This window comes from Daucus carota, chromosome 3 (assembly GCF_001625215.2).
Source record: "Daucus carota subsp. sativus chromosome 3, DH1 v3.0, whole genome shotgun sequence".
NCBI classification, from domain to species: domain Eukaryota; kingdom Viridiplantae; phylum Streptophyta; class Magnoliopsida; order Apiales; family Apiaceae; genus Daucus; species Daucus carota.
In genome coordinates this window covers 61,014,780-61,033,048 of record NC_030383.2, presented here as the reverse complement: position 1 = coordinate 61,033,048, position 18,269 = coordinate 61,014,780, and the positions used below count along the sequence as shown (strand labels likewise).

The 18,269-nt window shown below is 32.9% G+C and overlaps 2 protein-coding genes across 3 annotated transcripts; one reads left to right on the top strand and one right to left on the bottom strand.

Moving 5' to 3' along the window:
- The first annotated feature begins 4,319 nt into the window (after positions 1-4,319).
- LOC108212870 (probable nucleoredoxin 2) lies at positions 4,320-5,214 on the top strand. The gene is made up of 2 exons (XM_017384584.1): positions 4,320-4,487; positions 4,789-5,214. The coding sequence occupies exons 1-2, from the start codon at positions 4,320-4,322 to the stop codon at positions 5,212-5,214; spliced, it is 594 nt and encodes a 197-aa protein (XP_017240073.1).
- A 1,850-nt stretch (positions 5,215-7,064) lies between these two features.
- Positions 7,065-15,768, bottom strand: LOC108210808 (DNA mismatch repair protein PMS1). 2 transcript variants are annotated; one of them, XM_017382226.2, is made up of 11 exons: positions 15,356-15,768; positions 14,217-14,540; positions 12,037-13,170; positions 11,479-11,750; positions 11,269-11,395; positions 9,851-9,919; positions 9,598-9,671; positions 8,916-8,981; positions 8,449-8,552; positions 7,577-7,758; positions 7,065-7,424 (listed from the first exon to the last, which is right to left on the bottom strand). In XM_017382226.2, exons 1-11 carry the CDS (start codon positions 15,602-15,604, stop codon positions 7,299-7,301), a joined length of 2,727 nt encoding a protein of 908 aa, XP_017237715.2. In that variant the 5' UTR covers positions 15,605-15,768; the 3' UTR covers positions 7,065-7,298. The 2 variants fall into 2 exon arrangements, with proteins under 2 accessions (XP_017237715.2, XP_017237716.2); XM_017382227.2 differs by having other exon boundaries at positions 15,342-15,471.
- Positions 15,769-18,269: the final 2,501 nt, after the last annotated feature.

Below are 18,269 nucleotides of genomic sequence, written 5' to 3'. Positions count from 1 at the left end.
TAGTGACAGTGAGTTGCAAATATCCGGAACCTTGAACCCTGCATTGCTGCTAAAAGTGCTTGCAAAAAGTGGCAAAGCAGCGCAGCTTGTTCACTGGAAATTCGGAGGATGCTCTCCAAATCTACATATGCCCGAATACGAGCAAATTCAACTATATAAACGACATCTGCAATCTCTTGCTGATATTCAAGCTTATAACAATGAAATTTATCAAATGAAATTTAAGTGAATTCATTTATCTATTATAATCTCCTTTTTTACTTTAAGTAATAAGTAACTTTTTTAAATTAAGTCAAACGGTCCTATAATATTAGATCTCTATTTTTCAAATAATTAATTTAAAATTTAGTTATTGATTTTACTAGGAAAATCCAGAACATATAAATGTCGTGCGTGAATGAATTGATAATAATTTACTATTACAATGGAATTATGATAACAAATTTAGACATAAAAATAATACTAACTGTTTAAACTGACAACCTGAGAAATCACATATTAATTAACACTTTTTAAATTAATAAGATCTCTAAATTGAATTGTATTACTTTATAGAAATTTTAGTTTATATTTGTTGGACCATTGCGGTGTTCTAAAAATTCCCGATTTAACATATTAATGCCGTGCACCGTTGTCGACCGATACAATTTCTGAAATCCGATTAATCCTTTAAGTTTTTCTTAATCGAATTATATATAATAATTTATCAAAATTAAAATACTATATCATTTTAAATATGAACAATTATAAAAATTATGATATAGTAACGATATATTTATTAATAAATGACCAAAACAATAATAACAAAATATTAAATAATATTTTAATATTGAAATACATCTGAGTTTGACTCCAATTAATCCCCAGTTTTTTTATTAATCTTAAATCGGTAAATCATCCGATTAGGTTCGATTATTTTCAGAGAATCGGGTATGATGGATGTCCTGTACTGGAGGTAATTACTCATTTCTGTAATACTGGACCGTAGTTGGTTAACACTTAAGCTGACTAATAAATAAATAATTTCCAAGTATCTAATTTTTAAAAAAAATAATTTACAGAAAATTCCTAACCAAATATCCGAATTTATTTTCTATGTCAAAATTTTCAATTTTTTTAAAGCCAGATATTCGTGTAACATGATTTTATAATATATGTAATAATATCAAATCATCATTCTCATTAATGACCAGATAAAACATTTCAATTAGTCTTTCTAATTATTCGATCAATATTTATACCGTCTTCTTCGACTACATTTGTTCCCCGTTTTCTCTGTTCTAAAATTCGGTGATTAATCACCGATTAATTCATGTTCCGTAACTCGTCGAACTGATTAAATATCCAATTATTCAATATCATCCAACTAATCTCCGATCAATTCAATTAATCTTCGATTAATCCTTGTTCCATCACTTCAGCGATTAAGTCCGACTCCTACTTCTTACAATACTGCATGTTTTTAATTAAAATACTTGATCTATTTTGTAAATCGAAATTTTAAATCTATTTTGTAATAATTACCGGCGTGTACTTGAATGGGGGTTGGAAGTTCATGAGCTACACAAATGACATCACTCTTTTTCTTGCCTCATTTGGTATATCTTGGTCTTGCCTCATTTGGTAGTTTGAGACGTCTATTTCAGTCCCGGACTCATCACCTGCTTTTGTATCGAAGAAAAATATTGTGAACCCATACCATTTATTTAGTTTTAAAAAAGGTAACAAGTCAACCATTAGAGCAAAGCTAAAATCGTTGAAAACTATACAATAGAATTACTAAACCACATGACAATCTGTTAGGCGTACACCACCCAGTGTGCCTCCGTCCTGTGTGCAACTCATAAAAAAAAATATGTGCAATTTTAAAAGTGAGGGCAAGGCAAAAATTAAATAAAATTATTGCAATTTCTAAACATTTCTTGACTACTTATTATGTGGTCTCCATACTTGTATTTATAATGTACCAAATTATCAGTGACAGATCCAATTCTGAAAGTTTAGGGGTCGTACACGTTATTTTGTAACAACAATCAGTCGGTTTACATTAACTCGTTGAATTGGTTATGTTAAAATCATTCACTAATAAACAAGTCATGTTCATCTTGATTAGAATGTTCAATACTATAATGATGATAAAAAACATTTTTTTTAGTGTTCACAACATTTTTTTTTTACCTTTTTACAACATTATCTACATTACTAGTAGTGTTATGTTTTTTCTAAAAATTTGGTACTCTACTTTACTCAGAAAACTATTACAAGACTAGTTATCGTATACTATTTTTTCACCCTATTTAGTATATCAATAAAATTTTAAGGAGATCAATTTAAATATATGAATAATATGTATATATATATATATATATATATATATATATATATATAATATTAAATTTAAGGGCCTATTAGGATCCGTCTCTGCATATTATATAAGTTTAAGGTTATGAAACATATTCTTCCTTCCTTCGTCATTTCATCTGAAATTTTTAATGACGGATAATAATGTGTATGTTGAGAAAGGGACATTATTAATGATAGAAAAAAAAGTTGTGCCTCTTATATATGTGTTTTTATTTGCCGATTTTGTTCCCTGATATTGCTTGTTTATACATTTGTGTATAATAGTTGCTGTGTATATTTTTGCAGATTCCTAAGATTTGAAAATGAAGTATTAGGGTAAAATTCTGTGCACGTTATTATATATAAATGCATTTATATATTAATATTTTTTAATTTGCTTCGTACATTTATCATTTTTTTTACAGATGTTCAGGTTCGATGCGATGAAACGATTCGACGCGGCGAAACGATTGATGTAAAGATCCCTCTAGAAAGGCAATCAATCTTTCTGCTGCCGCTCTCTCGGAAAGTCATTTGCAGAGAGGATGATGTTCATCTTTATCATCACTGCAGTTCATCTTTATCATAACTGCAGTGCACAAAGGAATCATTTGAGAACTCTAAATCCCAAACGTCTCAGAAATTGGACGTGAGATCTTGTTTTTCAACAAGACTTCTAGCTTTCTCACACATCAAAGGAGAGGACGGTATTCTTTCATGGCCACATTGCTGACGATCCCGAGCTATATTTATTTTTGAATTTTTATAATTTCGTGATTCTTTCAAATGGATTCACGTGTATATAGCTATCTAAATATGATGTGCATATGTGCATATTGTGATTTTAGTATTAAGTTTATATTTGTCAGAACTAGGGTTTGATTATGCTTTGTTTAGAAGATAATTCATTATTTTTGAACCTTTTTTTGGTGTGTATATGATTGATAATTGTCAAATTTTTTAGCTTAATATCTTTTGTTGTTTCATATATATGTGAATATTTAGTTTGTAGTGTTTCTGAGTGTAATATGTATATATATCTGTAGACCTGGTAGCTCGGAAGTTAATTTTTCAAAATTCGATATTCATTTATTCGCTTTTTTCGTATGCGATAGTCTGACTGATTTCATTAAATGTTATGTCTAATTTATCTTTTTTGAACATCTAAATCCTTCACTAATAAATAAGTCATGTTTATCTTGATTAGAATGTTTAATACGAAAATAATAACACTGAAAACAAAATTTTAATATTCAGACTATGTCAATCTTTACCGTTGCACAACATTTATTTACCGTTTACAACATTTTTTTTTCCATTTCACAACATTATCAACAATAATAGTAGTGATTACTTGATAGAATTTTATTTCATTCTTTATAATTTCAATTTGGTTAGAATTAAATTTTTTCTTGTGAAGAAATTGATTTGCATTTTTTGTTTAGTTCATGTAGTTGATGTAGGTGAGACTTGTGATGTAGTTGTTCTTAAAGAAAGGTTTCGGATCTAACTAATTCTACTAAAGTTCATAATAATGGTGCTGTACATCTACACCTCATTAGAGACGAAAACACATCTTGAAAACTTTAGATCCCAAAATTTGTAGAAATTGCATTCACAATGCTACACTGAGTGAAGTTCATAAGAATGGTCGTCAAGTGCACCCCCTCCGCCTCTCCCTCTCTCTCATACAAACTTCATTTTGATGATTGTAGGTGCATATTCAGAGTATTGAACACGGTTGCCCTTCATTTTATTGAAGAGGCTCATTGCCCTTCGTACTCTAACCTCAAACCTCACTACGAAACTGATGACAGCGTATAAACAATTGGTCCACACTGAGAACTTCGAGGTCGTGCTCATCTATGTGCATGACACGTCGGTACCCCTTCGTTGTACAAAGGAAGATAAGTTCTGGAAAAAGTTCAAGATGATGTCATGATTGGCACTCCGTTTAAAGACCCATTCATTAATTAATGAGGGTTTGCCACTATCCTCTGGATTTGGACGGGCCGAAACCAGATCCCAGACTTGTTATTGTTGGACCTCGAGGGGAATTCTTTGAACCATATGGCGCTGATATTTTTATGAATTTTGGAGTTCCAGCTTACTCATTCAGCTGCACAAAACTTGTTGATTTGCTGGTTGGAACAGCCAAAAAATGTGAAACTGGACATGCTCTGGGATTCTAACTCTGTCCTCAGACGAACAGATAAGTACTCTGAGGCAAGTTTTTTTGAACTGTCACCTTTTGTATTGTCTTGAGGTTTTTCACTATTTCTCTTCATTAATCTGGGCAAGGTCCTTTTTTCCCAACTTGATAGGAAGGTTGATGTAACTTGCAATTTCCTGTGTTTCTTGCAGTATACAACTTGTTTGCGACCATAATTATTTGTTGTCATTCTGCTAATCATCCGAATGAACGGTTATTGGTTCACTTTATAGGTTAAAGTCTCCGAGGTTGCTGGCAAGGGAATTATACTTCTTATCGGGATTAATTGGATTCAAACATTTGCAGACTGCCTTTCAATTCTAAAGTCAAAGTATGAGCTGTTGAAGGGCACATATGATGATTTTGAGGTAATCCAGATCTACAACTTAAGGGAGCTCTCTGATTATGGTGAGCATGTTGCTGATGTGTCGTGGCCGGTCCATCCTTTTGATGAAGACTCGCCTGGGGTATCAATGTTACTTGATGCTTCAGGCGATACCTGGCTTCTGACCTTCAATCGCCATAGACAAGTCATTAAAAGAGCAACCATTTCACTCTTTGACATCAGGGAGGATTCAGCATTCCCTTTCTCTTTTAATTTTGAGTTGGAAAAAGAAGTTTATCGTGAGATTTATAAGCGCTTCGGGTGGGAATATTGACAAGAGGATTTTATCCTTTATAAAAGGTTAAGTATCAAGTGGTCACTCAAGTTAAGGTCATGTATCACTTCTTTCATTGATCTTTTAGTGGTATCATTTTGATCACTAAAGTCGTATAAAATATCAAACAAATACCTCGAAAAATGTGTCCAGAAGGTAAATATTTTTTCATTAAATTCTATACATTTTTCTTCAACGCTACTATAACCAAATGAAAAGCGGTGAATTCTGGAATCTTAGATAATATAGCTAGATTTTTAAACACATATTTACCATATATTTTTATTTAAATAAGATTAAATAATTATAAAATTTAAAATAAATAATAAATATTTTTAAAAAAATCTAGATATATTATCTAATATACCAAAATTAACCACTTTTCATTAGATTATAGTAGCGTTGAAAAAATATGTGAAGAACATAATGAAAAAAATATTTACTTGCCCGACACATTTTTCGAGGTATCTGTTTGATATATTATACGACTTTAGTGATCAAGATGCTACCTCTAAAAGATTAATGAAAGAAGTGATACATGGCCTTCAGTTGAGTGACCAACTTGATACTTAACCCCTTTTATAAATATAAAAAATATCTCCTAACCGATTACGTGGCCCTTTTTGCACAGTATAGAGGGTGGTGTAATGATGATATCTACTTGACGCAGTTGCTACCTAAGTTAACAATCTAAGTGTTTCTTGACTGTTTCTGGGAGCACTTAGTTATCAAGTTCTTTTTTTTTTTTTGACGAAAAGTTATCAAGTTCTTTAGTTATAATATGTGCTTGATGAGCAAGTTTGAGTACAGATCTGTTACAGCAACTTTCCAGGTCTGTCTAAATGTAATATAAGAAAGAATTTCTAAGAAGTATTTTCTCAAACGATTTAACTATCATGATATACATGGGCGGACAAATGACTGGATAATGAGGGGTCTCAAAAAATTTATAAATTTGACCCAATGCAAATCGGGTTCGGATTGCTATTTTATAATTTTGGAAAATGTGATTTATACGGGATTATAATATTTTGGGAAATGAAAGATTATTTTAAAAGAAAATTCATACGAGATTATAATATTTTGGAATACGAAATAAAATATTTGAAAGAATTTTTTTTTTCCATCTGGAGGATGGAATCTTGACACGCATTTTGAAATTTCTAAAAAATCTAGTTCTATAAATTATCTTTTTTTTCTTCTGAATAAAAATTTAATGTCTAAATATCTATATAAAAAAATTATAAATAAGTTATGAAACTATGTTTCAGATGCACCTTAAAATACGTGCCAACTAATGTCAAAAAACTGTAAGTAAATAAGAGGGACGGAGGAGTAATATTTTAGATCGGTATAAAAGAATATATCATTTCAATATTATCATAAATAATGATAAAATCTTTTTAAAAATTTCTTACCGATCTTACAAGACCGTAAAAGTTGGACAAATATATCCAACGTGAACATGACAAATTAATGTAGAGTCATGTCTGCAACTTCCTCAATTGTCGAAACTGATCCACATCGATATCACCATGCAGTATTTACGGTGTTTGGCAGGAATGTCCCTTGCAATGGCTTTCCATTTGAGACTCGTAAAATACCTGCTATTACGAGGCGAGAACTGATCGCTTCTTTTACAGCAAAATTAACACAACTGAATCATGGGAAAAAAATAGTCTTTCTTTAGTTAGATGCGTATATCGTTATGAATAAAAATGTTTTAATCTTGTTTGCTTATTTAGTAATCAAACAAGCTCATAATTTAGTAATCAAGAATTACGTGACAGCAGAAAATAGATATTTATCGATTTGTAGTTTTCACTTTTGGGGTAAATTTCTGAAAACAATGGATACAAGGGCTGAATTTTTCTATTTACTAAACTCTATTACTTCTGTTTTCATCTCAACAGAGAAACAAGGCAAGGCACCGTAAAAACAAGAATACAAATCCCAATTTGCAAAGAGGCTGGACTTGTATTCTCTGTATACAGCACAAGGTGAGACTATTATGTACCATAATCAGATGAGTAAATAAGTTTAACATTACAGGCCCTGAACCTACCAACTACAGGTTTCCTACGTTACAGATCTCCATCTTCGGGATTCCACTCTCTGTGTAAACTTGCTAGGTCAACTAAGTGACGCATTGTTGGTCTTCCATGTGGACAGTTCCACGGAGACTTTAGGTCAGTCAAATGTTTAAGTATCTGAAAAGGGCATGGAACATGAAAAATTATGTCTAGCAAGAGATTATAAGTGCAAATACCAACAAAGTTGTGCTAGCTGTATAACTTATAAGGATTGCCTCTTGCAATAATAGAAATTTAAAATAAAGATGTAGTACAATCGCAACTATCACCTTTTGCATCTCGTTTCTAGAAAGTGAAGCTCCAATCATAACCGATGATCTACAGGCACGCGAAGCTAGCATTGAACGAACTCTAGGTGGACATACTGAATCTGCAGTGTCCATCCTGTAACTACCAATCATCGAACATTCACCTTGACTATCGGTAAGAATAGAGATGAGCTCCTTTACATCTGTAAATAAGCATGACAAACAACTTAAAAATGATGGCACAGTCTTAAGGTCTGTGGTGACTGGTTTCTGTCTGACTTCAGACCTGTGACCCTATGGAAAACTATACTAAGGTCTAGTAGGGGCACAGCACAGTATATGCTCTATGATAATTTTTTGATAAGTAATGTGCTATCATTATCGGTTATAAAGACAGCAATGACTCATAAAAGAGATGAAACAAGGTAAGGCTGCAAAGAAAGCACAATATACTTTGCAAGGCGATAGGCGGCACTTTCTAATTCTAACGTTGTGTTTGGTTGGGGTGAATGAATATGAAAGGAATGGAGTTTGCACTATATTATGAACAAATGTTTATCAATTTTATTCCTTCCTTACACTCTATGCTAGAGATTACACCCCCAATTTAAGAAGGAATGCTCCATTCTCAAGTCATAACAGTGCATACTTTCTTAAACCATGCAAGAGAATACTATTTGTTCCAAACACATTATGTCAAAACATAATGTTTTCTACATTCTGGAACTGCAATTGAAACCATACAGAGCCCATGTGTTTGTATAAATTTTTAGATCTATAAATTAGAAAGAAAGAAAGAACAGTGCAATCCATGGAGTCCCAGATCTCATCGTTGGTGAATAGAGTTGAAGAACTAACTAGCCAGGGTTTCATAATTAATTGAGTTGGCTTACCTACAACTCCGAAAGTTATGTTCTTACTAAAAGGAACGGCTTTTAGTTTAAATCGTTGCCCTAAAGGAGCATTGAAGTCCTCTTCCAAAGCGAATCCATTTTTTCTGAAAAATTAAAAGACAGGTTCATATCAGGACCTTTAAGAAACAACCTCAATATTGCCCAATAATAAAAGATAAAAAAAATTATTATCTGTCAAAAAAACCTAAAGAAACAGATAAGCTTAGGTTTTGACCCAGATACTATTTACTTCCACTAGTGTAACAATCAAATTGTGCATTAACACGTCTTCTATTAAAAAAAGACCAAAAATCCACTTTCAAAGACGCCGTACATCCAAAAGAAAGGAATTATAAAAAACAAAATGAAGAAAAAATTAAGCCCCCAAACAAATTGAAATTTTAAGAGAAAGATATTGACCAGTGTATAAACATGAAAGCAAGAAATAGATAACTGATTTGCGGTACCTGAGGATATCCATGTTCATTGTAACAACTACTTCTTCTTCAGGAGATAATTCCAAACTCATTGGTCTACAATCAATGAAATAGTCAGGACACTCTAGAATACTAAAACTTAAAATGAAAAATAATCATGATACAATACACAAACCATTTTATTCCGATGTGCTATATAATCATCCCTACATCATTATTTGAAAAGCCAAACATAACATGAAACCTATTATCTTGTAATTTTGTGATTGGTTTACCTTTTCGTTTAGTGTACCCAAGAGTCCAAACCGAAACACTAAATTTTTGTGTAGTGTACAAAAATTCCAGGTCTAGTTGCAACCAATAACCATTATAAACTTTAGAAACTCTTCTCCCTTATATTGCTCTACTGTACATAAAAAACCTAATATTCAGTTACTTTCAGTTTTACTGCCAGAAGCATAATGATGAATGAACCACATAAACTTACAAGAAAAACATCGCGGTGTAATTGACTAGCAACACAACTCACTTAACACGTAACATAGTTACTGGAACAAAATCTTCACATTCCCTAAAGATTCCACATTTGCTAATAGCATATAGTAATCAAAATCCGAAAGTATTATTCAATAACCCTTCATTGAATATATTCTTGATATCAAATATCTGATGAGCAGTAAAAGCGGCCCCAGTTAAGAAAATAAAATCTCACCGGAGCAATGGCTGTTGATTCAAAATTGTAGATAGAGAGAGCCTCTCATAATTGTATTTCTCATCTGCAGCATGCTGAAGAGAAAGAAGTATACCAAGATCACACAAATAATAAATACCACTCAGATGAAAAAGGACAGCAGGTTCAAATTAGTGTTGTTTGAACACTTCCCAGTAGTCCAGACTGTCAGGTATACAAAATTTGCAGTTTGACATGGAAAACAGTAGAAAAGTGATTCAAAAGCGACAACTACCTGATCTACAATAAACAGGTCCTTATCTAACTTGCCAATGATAAAGCCCAGATTGAATTGACCAATCACCTAGAAAAAAGAAGGTACAAGTTATTTTCAAAATATATAGGAAATCTGGATCAAAAATAAACCAGAATCAGGTATACTAAAAAAGTATTGGAACTGTGGAGACAGCAAAGTTGTTTGGTCAGAAGTCATCAAAAGGACACTAGTCACTACCACAAGTACAGAGTAAATCCAACTGTTTTACATGTTCTATTATCCCAAAACTCACACTAAGAAACTAATCATCTTACAATAATTAATAAAATAGTTTGTTAGACATCCAATGATGGCCATCATACTAAGGGAAAACATGCGACTACAGTTCAGTGTTTTCATCTAAAACAACCAGCTTATAAGAAAATTAAAAGTAATATATTATAGTAGACACTGTACATTGTACACTCTTCTGCAGCATATAGTTTTCACTTGGAAAAAAGATAGAGACTTATAAAATTTTGCAAAATAGCATTCCCATCAGATAAGTGATCCCATACTTGAATATGGAAATTTCAAATGCATAAGCTAAAAACTTCAAGTGAAAATTTAATTTGTCCAATTAGGTACTTGTAGTGGTTTAAATATGAGCATTTATGCAACAGCACATGACCAAAAACTCTTTCCAATATACACACCGAAAGTAAAAAGGTGCCAATTTATAAAATATGATGAAATTAGTCCAGATAAGCACAATAGAACTAATTTCTTCCAAAGAATACACCTAAGAGAGATTTGTCTTCTATATTCTGGGCCAAATCCTTAACATCTACTCCCTCCGTCCTAACCAATTGTATACATTTGGTTGGGACACGGAGACCAAGAAAAAGTGTAAAAAATGTGTAAAGTTAGGTGAAAAGTAGTTATAGTGGTGGGACCCATTTATTTTTAATAATAGATTTGAGATAGTGGAGGAAAGTAGTGGGTGTAATAGTGTTTTTATTATTATAGGATGGATATAGTGGAAGAAAGTAGTGGGTGTAATAGTGTTTTATATTATAAAAACTTACTATTTTTGGAATGTATAGAAATGATGGGACATCCCAAAAAGGAAACCGTGTAGAAATGAGTGGGACGGAGGGAGTATAATGCTTATGATCATAAACATCCATACTTCCCGCATCAGCATTGATTTATGACTTTATGTATATCTGTGACATATTAAAAGCTGCTTCTTCTTTTTTCCTTTTGAGACAAAACAAACTTCGTATACATAAGGTTTTTAAGAAAACCTTTTTGTGGCGGACTCACATATTAAGGAGACAATTGTGCAAACATAAGTACACATATTCTCATTAATTTAATTTGCCGATCTTTGCATTTCCATAATTGTGATTCAACCTAATATATATTTATGTATTTCATAATAAGAAAACCACCTTCATTCGACCAAAGTCTTTTTTGTTAAAATGCCTTTCTAGCTCATTGGTAGCGGCTGCTAAAGCTGCTTCTTTTTCATCAATATTCCCAAGTTTGGATGATATTAGCGTTGCAGCATCATAGCACCTGTGAAATGATCGACAGGCAAATCAGTTTAGAGAAAAACTACTACATAAAATCTATAATTATGAAAGCGTTGCATAACTTACGTTTCAGACTGGGCTCTTTCTTTAGAAGTACTGATGTCTTTTAATCTAGACAGTCTCTGATCCCTTCTCAACTTTAGGTCTTTAAAACTGAAGTTCAATGTAAAACCTGTATTTCGCGCAGAACTCACTGAAGAATTTGCAGCTAACCCAGAAGACTGCACTAGCACAGGCGTAGCTAGTGTACCCATTGACTCGTTAGTGACGTTATTGGTAGTTGTAACAGGTAATACTGAATCAGCTAAGGGCAGATGTTCCTCTTGAATCACCAACTCCTGGATGTAAGTTCGAATTAGATAGATAATATACTGCCAGTAACTAGACAGAACAGTAGAACAAATATTAGACGGCAGATGCATTCTTTTTTGTGTTGACTCGCACGGTAATATATTCAAGTATAAGCTATCATAATCAAAATGCTATGCACAGGAAATACAGTTTTTTATTTTTTCGATAGACATGATTAATATTTTTAATTGTACCAAGTAGTAATGAAAGAAATCATTCCCTGAGTGTAACATGAAAAGAAATGCGTAAAAGTAAAATAATCTCTAGACATACTTGTCCATATACTCTGTTGTTCCCAGTGCCCCCAGAAGATTTTTCATCAGTTTCATTGCACACTCTTTCTGGTCCACATTTCCTAGAAGGTCCAAGGCCAATATTTTTGACCACATTGGCACCTTCATTCTCATTGGACTCCACCATAGATTTTGATAATAAAGTGGAAATTTGAGGACTGATTTTCTTTGACTGATGTATAACAGATCCGCCTCTAAGAAGAGGGGTCTCAGTGAATGCAGCACTGATACTTTCATGTTTTCTTTTATTAACTGTAATAAAATTTGAAAGGGACGACTGGATGATACTTGCACGACCTGATGAATTTATGTTGTCAACAACAGGTGTTTTTGCTTCGCCTGAAAGCAGTGGAGCATGTTGAGCGATTTTACTACTACCAACATGATGCATGGGCTGCCTATTACGAATACCAGCCTCCAGAGGATCATCAATGTCGATAACCTCTGCAACCAATGATCTGCTCTTTCCTTCTTTAATAGTTGTGTGATCGATTCCACCAATTTCCAATTGTTCCTTGTTATCTGCTTCTTTAATTGAATCACTGCATTTCATGGAGAACTTCTTGGGTGAAAACTGTGAGCAGTCATCACGCTTACTGAGATTCGCACATCTATTGACAGAGAAACTCACATGTCCAGGTGAATAAATATTTTGTAAGGCTTCTCTTAACGAGTCAAAGATGGTACTTTCCTCAGAAAAAAATATTTTTCTTTTATCAGGTGTTACATTGACATCACAAGCTCTAGATGGAAGAGTAAAATCCAATATTGCGATTGGAAATTGGCGGGAGTTTGCACCTTTATATAACTCATTCACAAGCTTTCCAACTTTAGGCATATCAACCGGCCGACCATTAACAAAAAAAAATTGGCGGTCACTCATATATCGTCCACTACCATATCCAGGCTTTGAAAGAAACCCATCCAACTTGCAACCCCCTGATATACATAAGCTTATGGGCTCCAAGCTGGAAAAGGTGTCCATGCCAAACACTGTAATTATGTTATCTTTAAGGGATCCACTTCCCTGCGTTTTAAGTACCACAGACTTTGTGTTCTTACCAGTCGTGTTACTGCAAACTATCCTTACACCTTTCGCAATAAGGGCATAGGCCTGTAATTTTGATGTGTACTCAAGTGAGAAAGATCGTTCAAAAACTATTTCAATTAACAGATAACCCAAAGATTGTTACAATATAAGATTACTTGTGTATTGATATATCTCTTCTACAGACAAATATTACTTGTAAGTTAGTTTAACAGAGTACTTGAATATTACGAATTACTTCAAACACAACTCCCAATATGCCGCGCTTCCCTTAAGTAAATCTTAATGGTGGAATATAAGTAAATGAGTTAACAACAGTATGCAAAAAAAACCTGTTCTGATTTCAATGCATGCAATTATCCAGCAGAGGGCTGTAATGGATAATAAATTTTAGGCTAAATGCCCTTTTACCTTAATGTTTGGGGGTGTGGACCGATACGACCTCAATGTTTTAACTCGGCCGATTCAACCCTCCAAGTATCCAATATTGTTCCGATCAGCCCTCATACCAAAAAACGGTATATAACGGATGTACAACCATGACATTTCACACTCGTGAGGGTTAAAAGGGCTTTAAACATTGACGGTTAAAAGGAACATCTAATGTATTCTAATCTATTCTTTAGGGGTTAAAAGGAACATCTAATGTAATCTTTAGGGGTTAAAAGGAACAAGCAAACTTAATCTAGTAATTGTCAAGTTTACCCTCCGTCATATACCGTTTTTTGGCTTCATCCCAGTACGAGGGCTAATTGGAACATATCGGATACTCGGAGGGTTGAATCGGCCGAGTTAAAACATTGAGGCTGCATTGGTATACACATCCAAACATTGAGAGTTAAAAGGGCATTAAGCCTAAATTTTATCCATTCCACTAATGATAGCAAGTTTGTAGCATATAGAAGCTGAAAGTGCAAATTGCAGCAAACTAATTCTAAACTTAATTCTCACGGAGTAGCCTATTAGTGAATTTGGTTCATAACTAAAGGTGCCTATATCTTTGAGATTATAAAAAAAAACCTAAGCAGCAGACTTAGTTAAAGGCCGGTAAGCAATTTATCCAGAAGCTACTTAAAGAGTCGACCAATGCAATAAGACACAAGAAGGCTTACATTTAGTAAAGAAACAAGCTTTCCATATTCCTTGCGGATGTTGCGATGAAATTCTTTGCTTCTCACCGGCAAATTGGCGAACAACTTCTTAACCATGACAGTAGAACCTATTTTACGTGCTGTTTTTTCTTCTTTTATTAACAAACCTGTCCGATCAAAGGTCAAGAGAGTAGCCACGGCTTCATTCTTTGTTCTAGTTTCAATAGTCAAATTTCCTAAAGAACAAAGTGAACTGAGCGCCTCCCCTCTAAAGCCAAATGTTGTCAAGGATTGAAGATCATGAAACTCTGCTAACTTTGAAGTATGATGCCTAAGTGCCAAAACCTACAATATAGTAGAACACAAAAGAACCCACACAATATCATTCAACGTAACAGAGTACCACAATGAATCATGTATATCCATAAAAATATATCAAATAAACTCTCAAACTCAAGTGCATACTGTAAAACCTCTACAAATTTATAGTCTCGCACTCAAAATTCTTAATGCAAGTCCAATTCTAGATGTAAAATGCAGTAATTGTTTATCTTCTTCCCCTCCATTTATAGCGAATGATGACATGGCAAGGATGCATAAATCCATCCCTGGTTTCAAATTAAGAACCAAGGATGCATTTCTGCATATTTGCATCTAAAAATTAAAACCCCTTTGGAGTTGTTTTTGCCTTTGGTGCCAAATTATAGAAATAGAATCAAGTATAGCATTGCATTGGACTTGCTCTTACTAATTAATAGTGATTATTAATTTGCCTAAATATATTCCAGTCGACAAAATGCAGTATCTATTCAAGGTCATCAATAAATATAATACAACCGGTCGAACAAAATGTATGATCTAATCTAGCTTATGAATGAATCAAGTATAAATTCATCGAGATTTTCCTATGTCTAGTTCTAAACCAATGAATATTACCAAAAAAAATCACACCACAAGTACAACACAAACGCATGAAATTTCCATAATCAAGACTGACATAAGAACATTACATAAACAAACTATACATTTTCCTAATTAACCAGATTAACAAAATGTATCATTCAATCGAGGCTATAAACAAGTCGAGTGAGCGAGTATTGACTTATCGATTACGATAATAAACACACAAATGCAACAAAAATGTACATTTATATCCATGCCTTGAAGTTGTTTGGTGAAATGCCGCAACCGTTATCCACAACCTGAAACGACTCTTCACCGTAATCTCGCAACGAGATCTCGATGCTGGTAGCGCCGGCGTCTAAGCTGTTCTCAACCAGCTCCTTCACCGCCGACGAGAGGTCGAGAATCACTTGTCCGGCGCAAATTTTGTGAACCACGCCTTTGTTTATCGGCCTTATCAGAGCCGGAGAACTCGACGGCGCCGGTGGAGTTGTTGATTCTTGCATTTTGTGGCTTGATTAAAGTGTCGTAGTGCAGATTGTCGTCTCAATTGATCATAATTAGTGTGTGTATTTTTCAAACCCTAGACTTGAACAGATGTGTTTTTATGTTTTGGCGCGAAAGTCGATAAGAAGATTGTCGATAAATAGTCCCCCGTCTCAAATTAGGCGGGTCTAGGCTCCAGTTCGAGGCGCTTATTAAAGATTTTTGGGTTCGGTTCGAGTCTGGTTTCGAACTCTAAAGAGCAAAGAGTGTCGGATTTTAACGATTTTTTTTCAGTTTATAAATTTCAATAAATTATATATGATTTTAGTTTTATATGAATCCTTAATAAAATGTTACAGAATTGTTCAAAATTTTATTGATTTTAGTGATATTTCAAAAAACGTAAAATATACTGAACAATCCTACAAAATTTATCATTTTATAAAGTCCAAAAAAATTTACCAGCATTTAAATATTAGAGATTTAAATGGATTTTAAACGATCCCCATAAAATATCATTGTATTTTTAAAATATAATTTAAAATTCTAACTGAATATCAACAGATTTTTCAACATAATTTAGTATCGCAATTGAATACACCAAGATTCTGTTACATTTTTTAAAATGTGAGTTAAATACATTCGAATTTCTTGAATAAAAAAGAATTCTTTAAAATTCCAGTTGAATACATCTTATTGTGAGTAAATTTTTTGAAAATAATACAATTGTCTTGATTATGTTTAAAACACCGTTATATAGATTAGATACTTATGTAATAAAATAAAATAATAATAATATGATAGTAATGATATAAACTCAACTCATATATTTTCCAAATCCTAATTCTCAAATCACATATTAAAATGTTAATTTAAAGGGATCTTTTTAAAAATACCCATCTGTAAAATTATTTTTTTACTACCATCTTTTTCATTATTTTTAAAAATACTTTTTCATAAAAAAAATTTTTCAAAAATACGATTTGCAACTTTTGCAACCTCATTTGCAACCTTTTGCAAATGAGGTTGCAAAAGTTGCAAATAAAAATGGAAAGTTGCAACTGCAATTGCAACTAATTCAACAGAAAACTGTAAGTTGCAAAAGTTGCAAATGAGGTTGCAAATGAAGTTGCAACTAAATGCAACTGAAAACTATACATAGTTGTAAATGAGGTTGCAAAAGTTGCAAATGAGGTTGCAACTGCAGTTGCAACTTTTGCAACTTCATTTGCAACCTCAGTTGCAACTAAATGCAACTGAAAAATGTAAGTAACAACAGATGTATGGTGTGCCCCTGGCGGGGCCATTAGATTACAATAGAAGCAACTGAATGCAACCATATGCAACTGAATACAACCATATGCAACTATATATGCAATTACAATTCCTGATTTCAAGTTCCAGTTCTCAAATGTCATTTTCGACCTCATTTTCGGAATCGATACATACATGTATGTATCGATTCCGAAAATGAGGTCGAAAATGACATTTGAGAACTGGAATTTGAAATCAGGAATTCAGCTGCATACGAAGTTGCAAAAGAGGTTGCAACACGGCTGGCGCCGCCTGTAGTTGCAAATGAGGTTGCAAAAGTTGCAAACAGTATTTTTGAAAAAAAAAATTTTATGAAAAGGTATTTTCAAAAATAATTCTGGAAGGTAGTATTTTTGAAAACAATAAAAGAAAAGGTAGGTAGTTTTGTAGATTTCCCTAATTTAAAAGGTATGAAATTTAATTATTTAACACATACACACATATGATTTTATTTTATTTTGTTATTTTTTTTATTATATTCAGAATACTTCAGTTTGGAAAAGAATAAGAATAAATAACTAACTTACCACTCTTTTTTAAAATATAATATTCCGAAACAAAAATAGCATATTTTTTAAAATTAGTATTGCCCATGTCTATACTGATTAAATTTATTTTAATTATATCATCAAAAATAATTAAACAAAACAATATTTTGAATAGCTATTTTGAATATAGCTAATGATTATAACTAACACTGTTGGAACAAAAATCGCTTACGGTAAAATTATAGGTAACCATGTTTTAGCTAACAGTTTTCACTGTTAGCGTTGCAGATGCTCTAATGGCAATTGGTATACATATTCGAAACTCTTTGGCATATTTCGTTAAAATCTTCTCCAGGTGTTCGTACTCAAGTCTCCCTCAGGGTGATCTATCACTCAGCAATTAGACCCCAAATATCACTATCAGCGTCTGGAGTCATGGTTTTCACTAATATCATCTCATGCATTCATCAAAACTCACCTTATCAATTCCAAGAAAGAACCACCCTCCCCCCTATTCTCTAGTATGGCTCTCCCAAAGTATGGCCTTCTTTATCAAGAACATAGTCTCTATCAAAGTATGAACAATCAGTCAATTCCTATCGAATACCACTTGAAACACTCAAAACAGAGAAGGCTCACAGTCTTATTTCTGTGAATAAGAAACAAGTGACTTATTTCTGTAAATACGTACGTGAATGAGTACTTTCTTCTAGAAATAAGTGACTTATTTCTGTAAATAGAAATATTAAACAAATATTGAATACTTAATACTGAAAATATTATGTATATGTGAAATTTTTCCTAAACAAGTACTTAATTTCATCAAATAAGACGGGCCAAACACTCCCACACCTTAGTCTTATATATTATTATTATTATTAAA

Excerpts from the sequence above, each read along its gene's own strand:
- LOC108212870 (XM_017384584.1), top strand. The coding sequence starts at position 4,320 with ATGAGGGTTTGCCACTATCCTCTGGATTTGGACGGGCCGAAACCAGAT. Across the intron at positions 4,488-4,788 it reads CAAAACTTGTTGATTTGCTG|GTTAAAGTCTCCGAGGTTGC; the intron begins GTTGGAACAGCC and ends TTCACTTTATAG.
- LOC108210808 (XM_017382226.2), bottom strand. The coding sequence starts at position 15,604 with ATGCAAGAATCAACAACTCCACCGGCGCCGTCGAGTTCTCCGGCTCTG. Across the intron at positions 13,171-14,216 it reads AGCTTGTTTCTTTACTAAAT|GCCTATGCCCTTATTGCGAA; the intron begins GTAAGCCTTCTT and ends TCAAAATTACAG. Across the intron at positions 8,553-8,915 it reads ATGAACATGGATATCCTCAG|AAAAAATGGATTCGCTTTGG; the intron begins GTACCGCAAATC and ends TTAATTTTTCAG.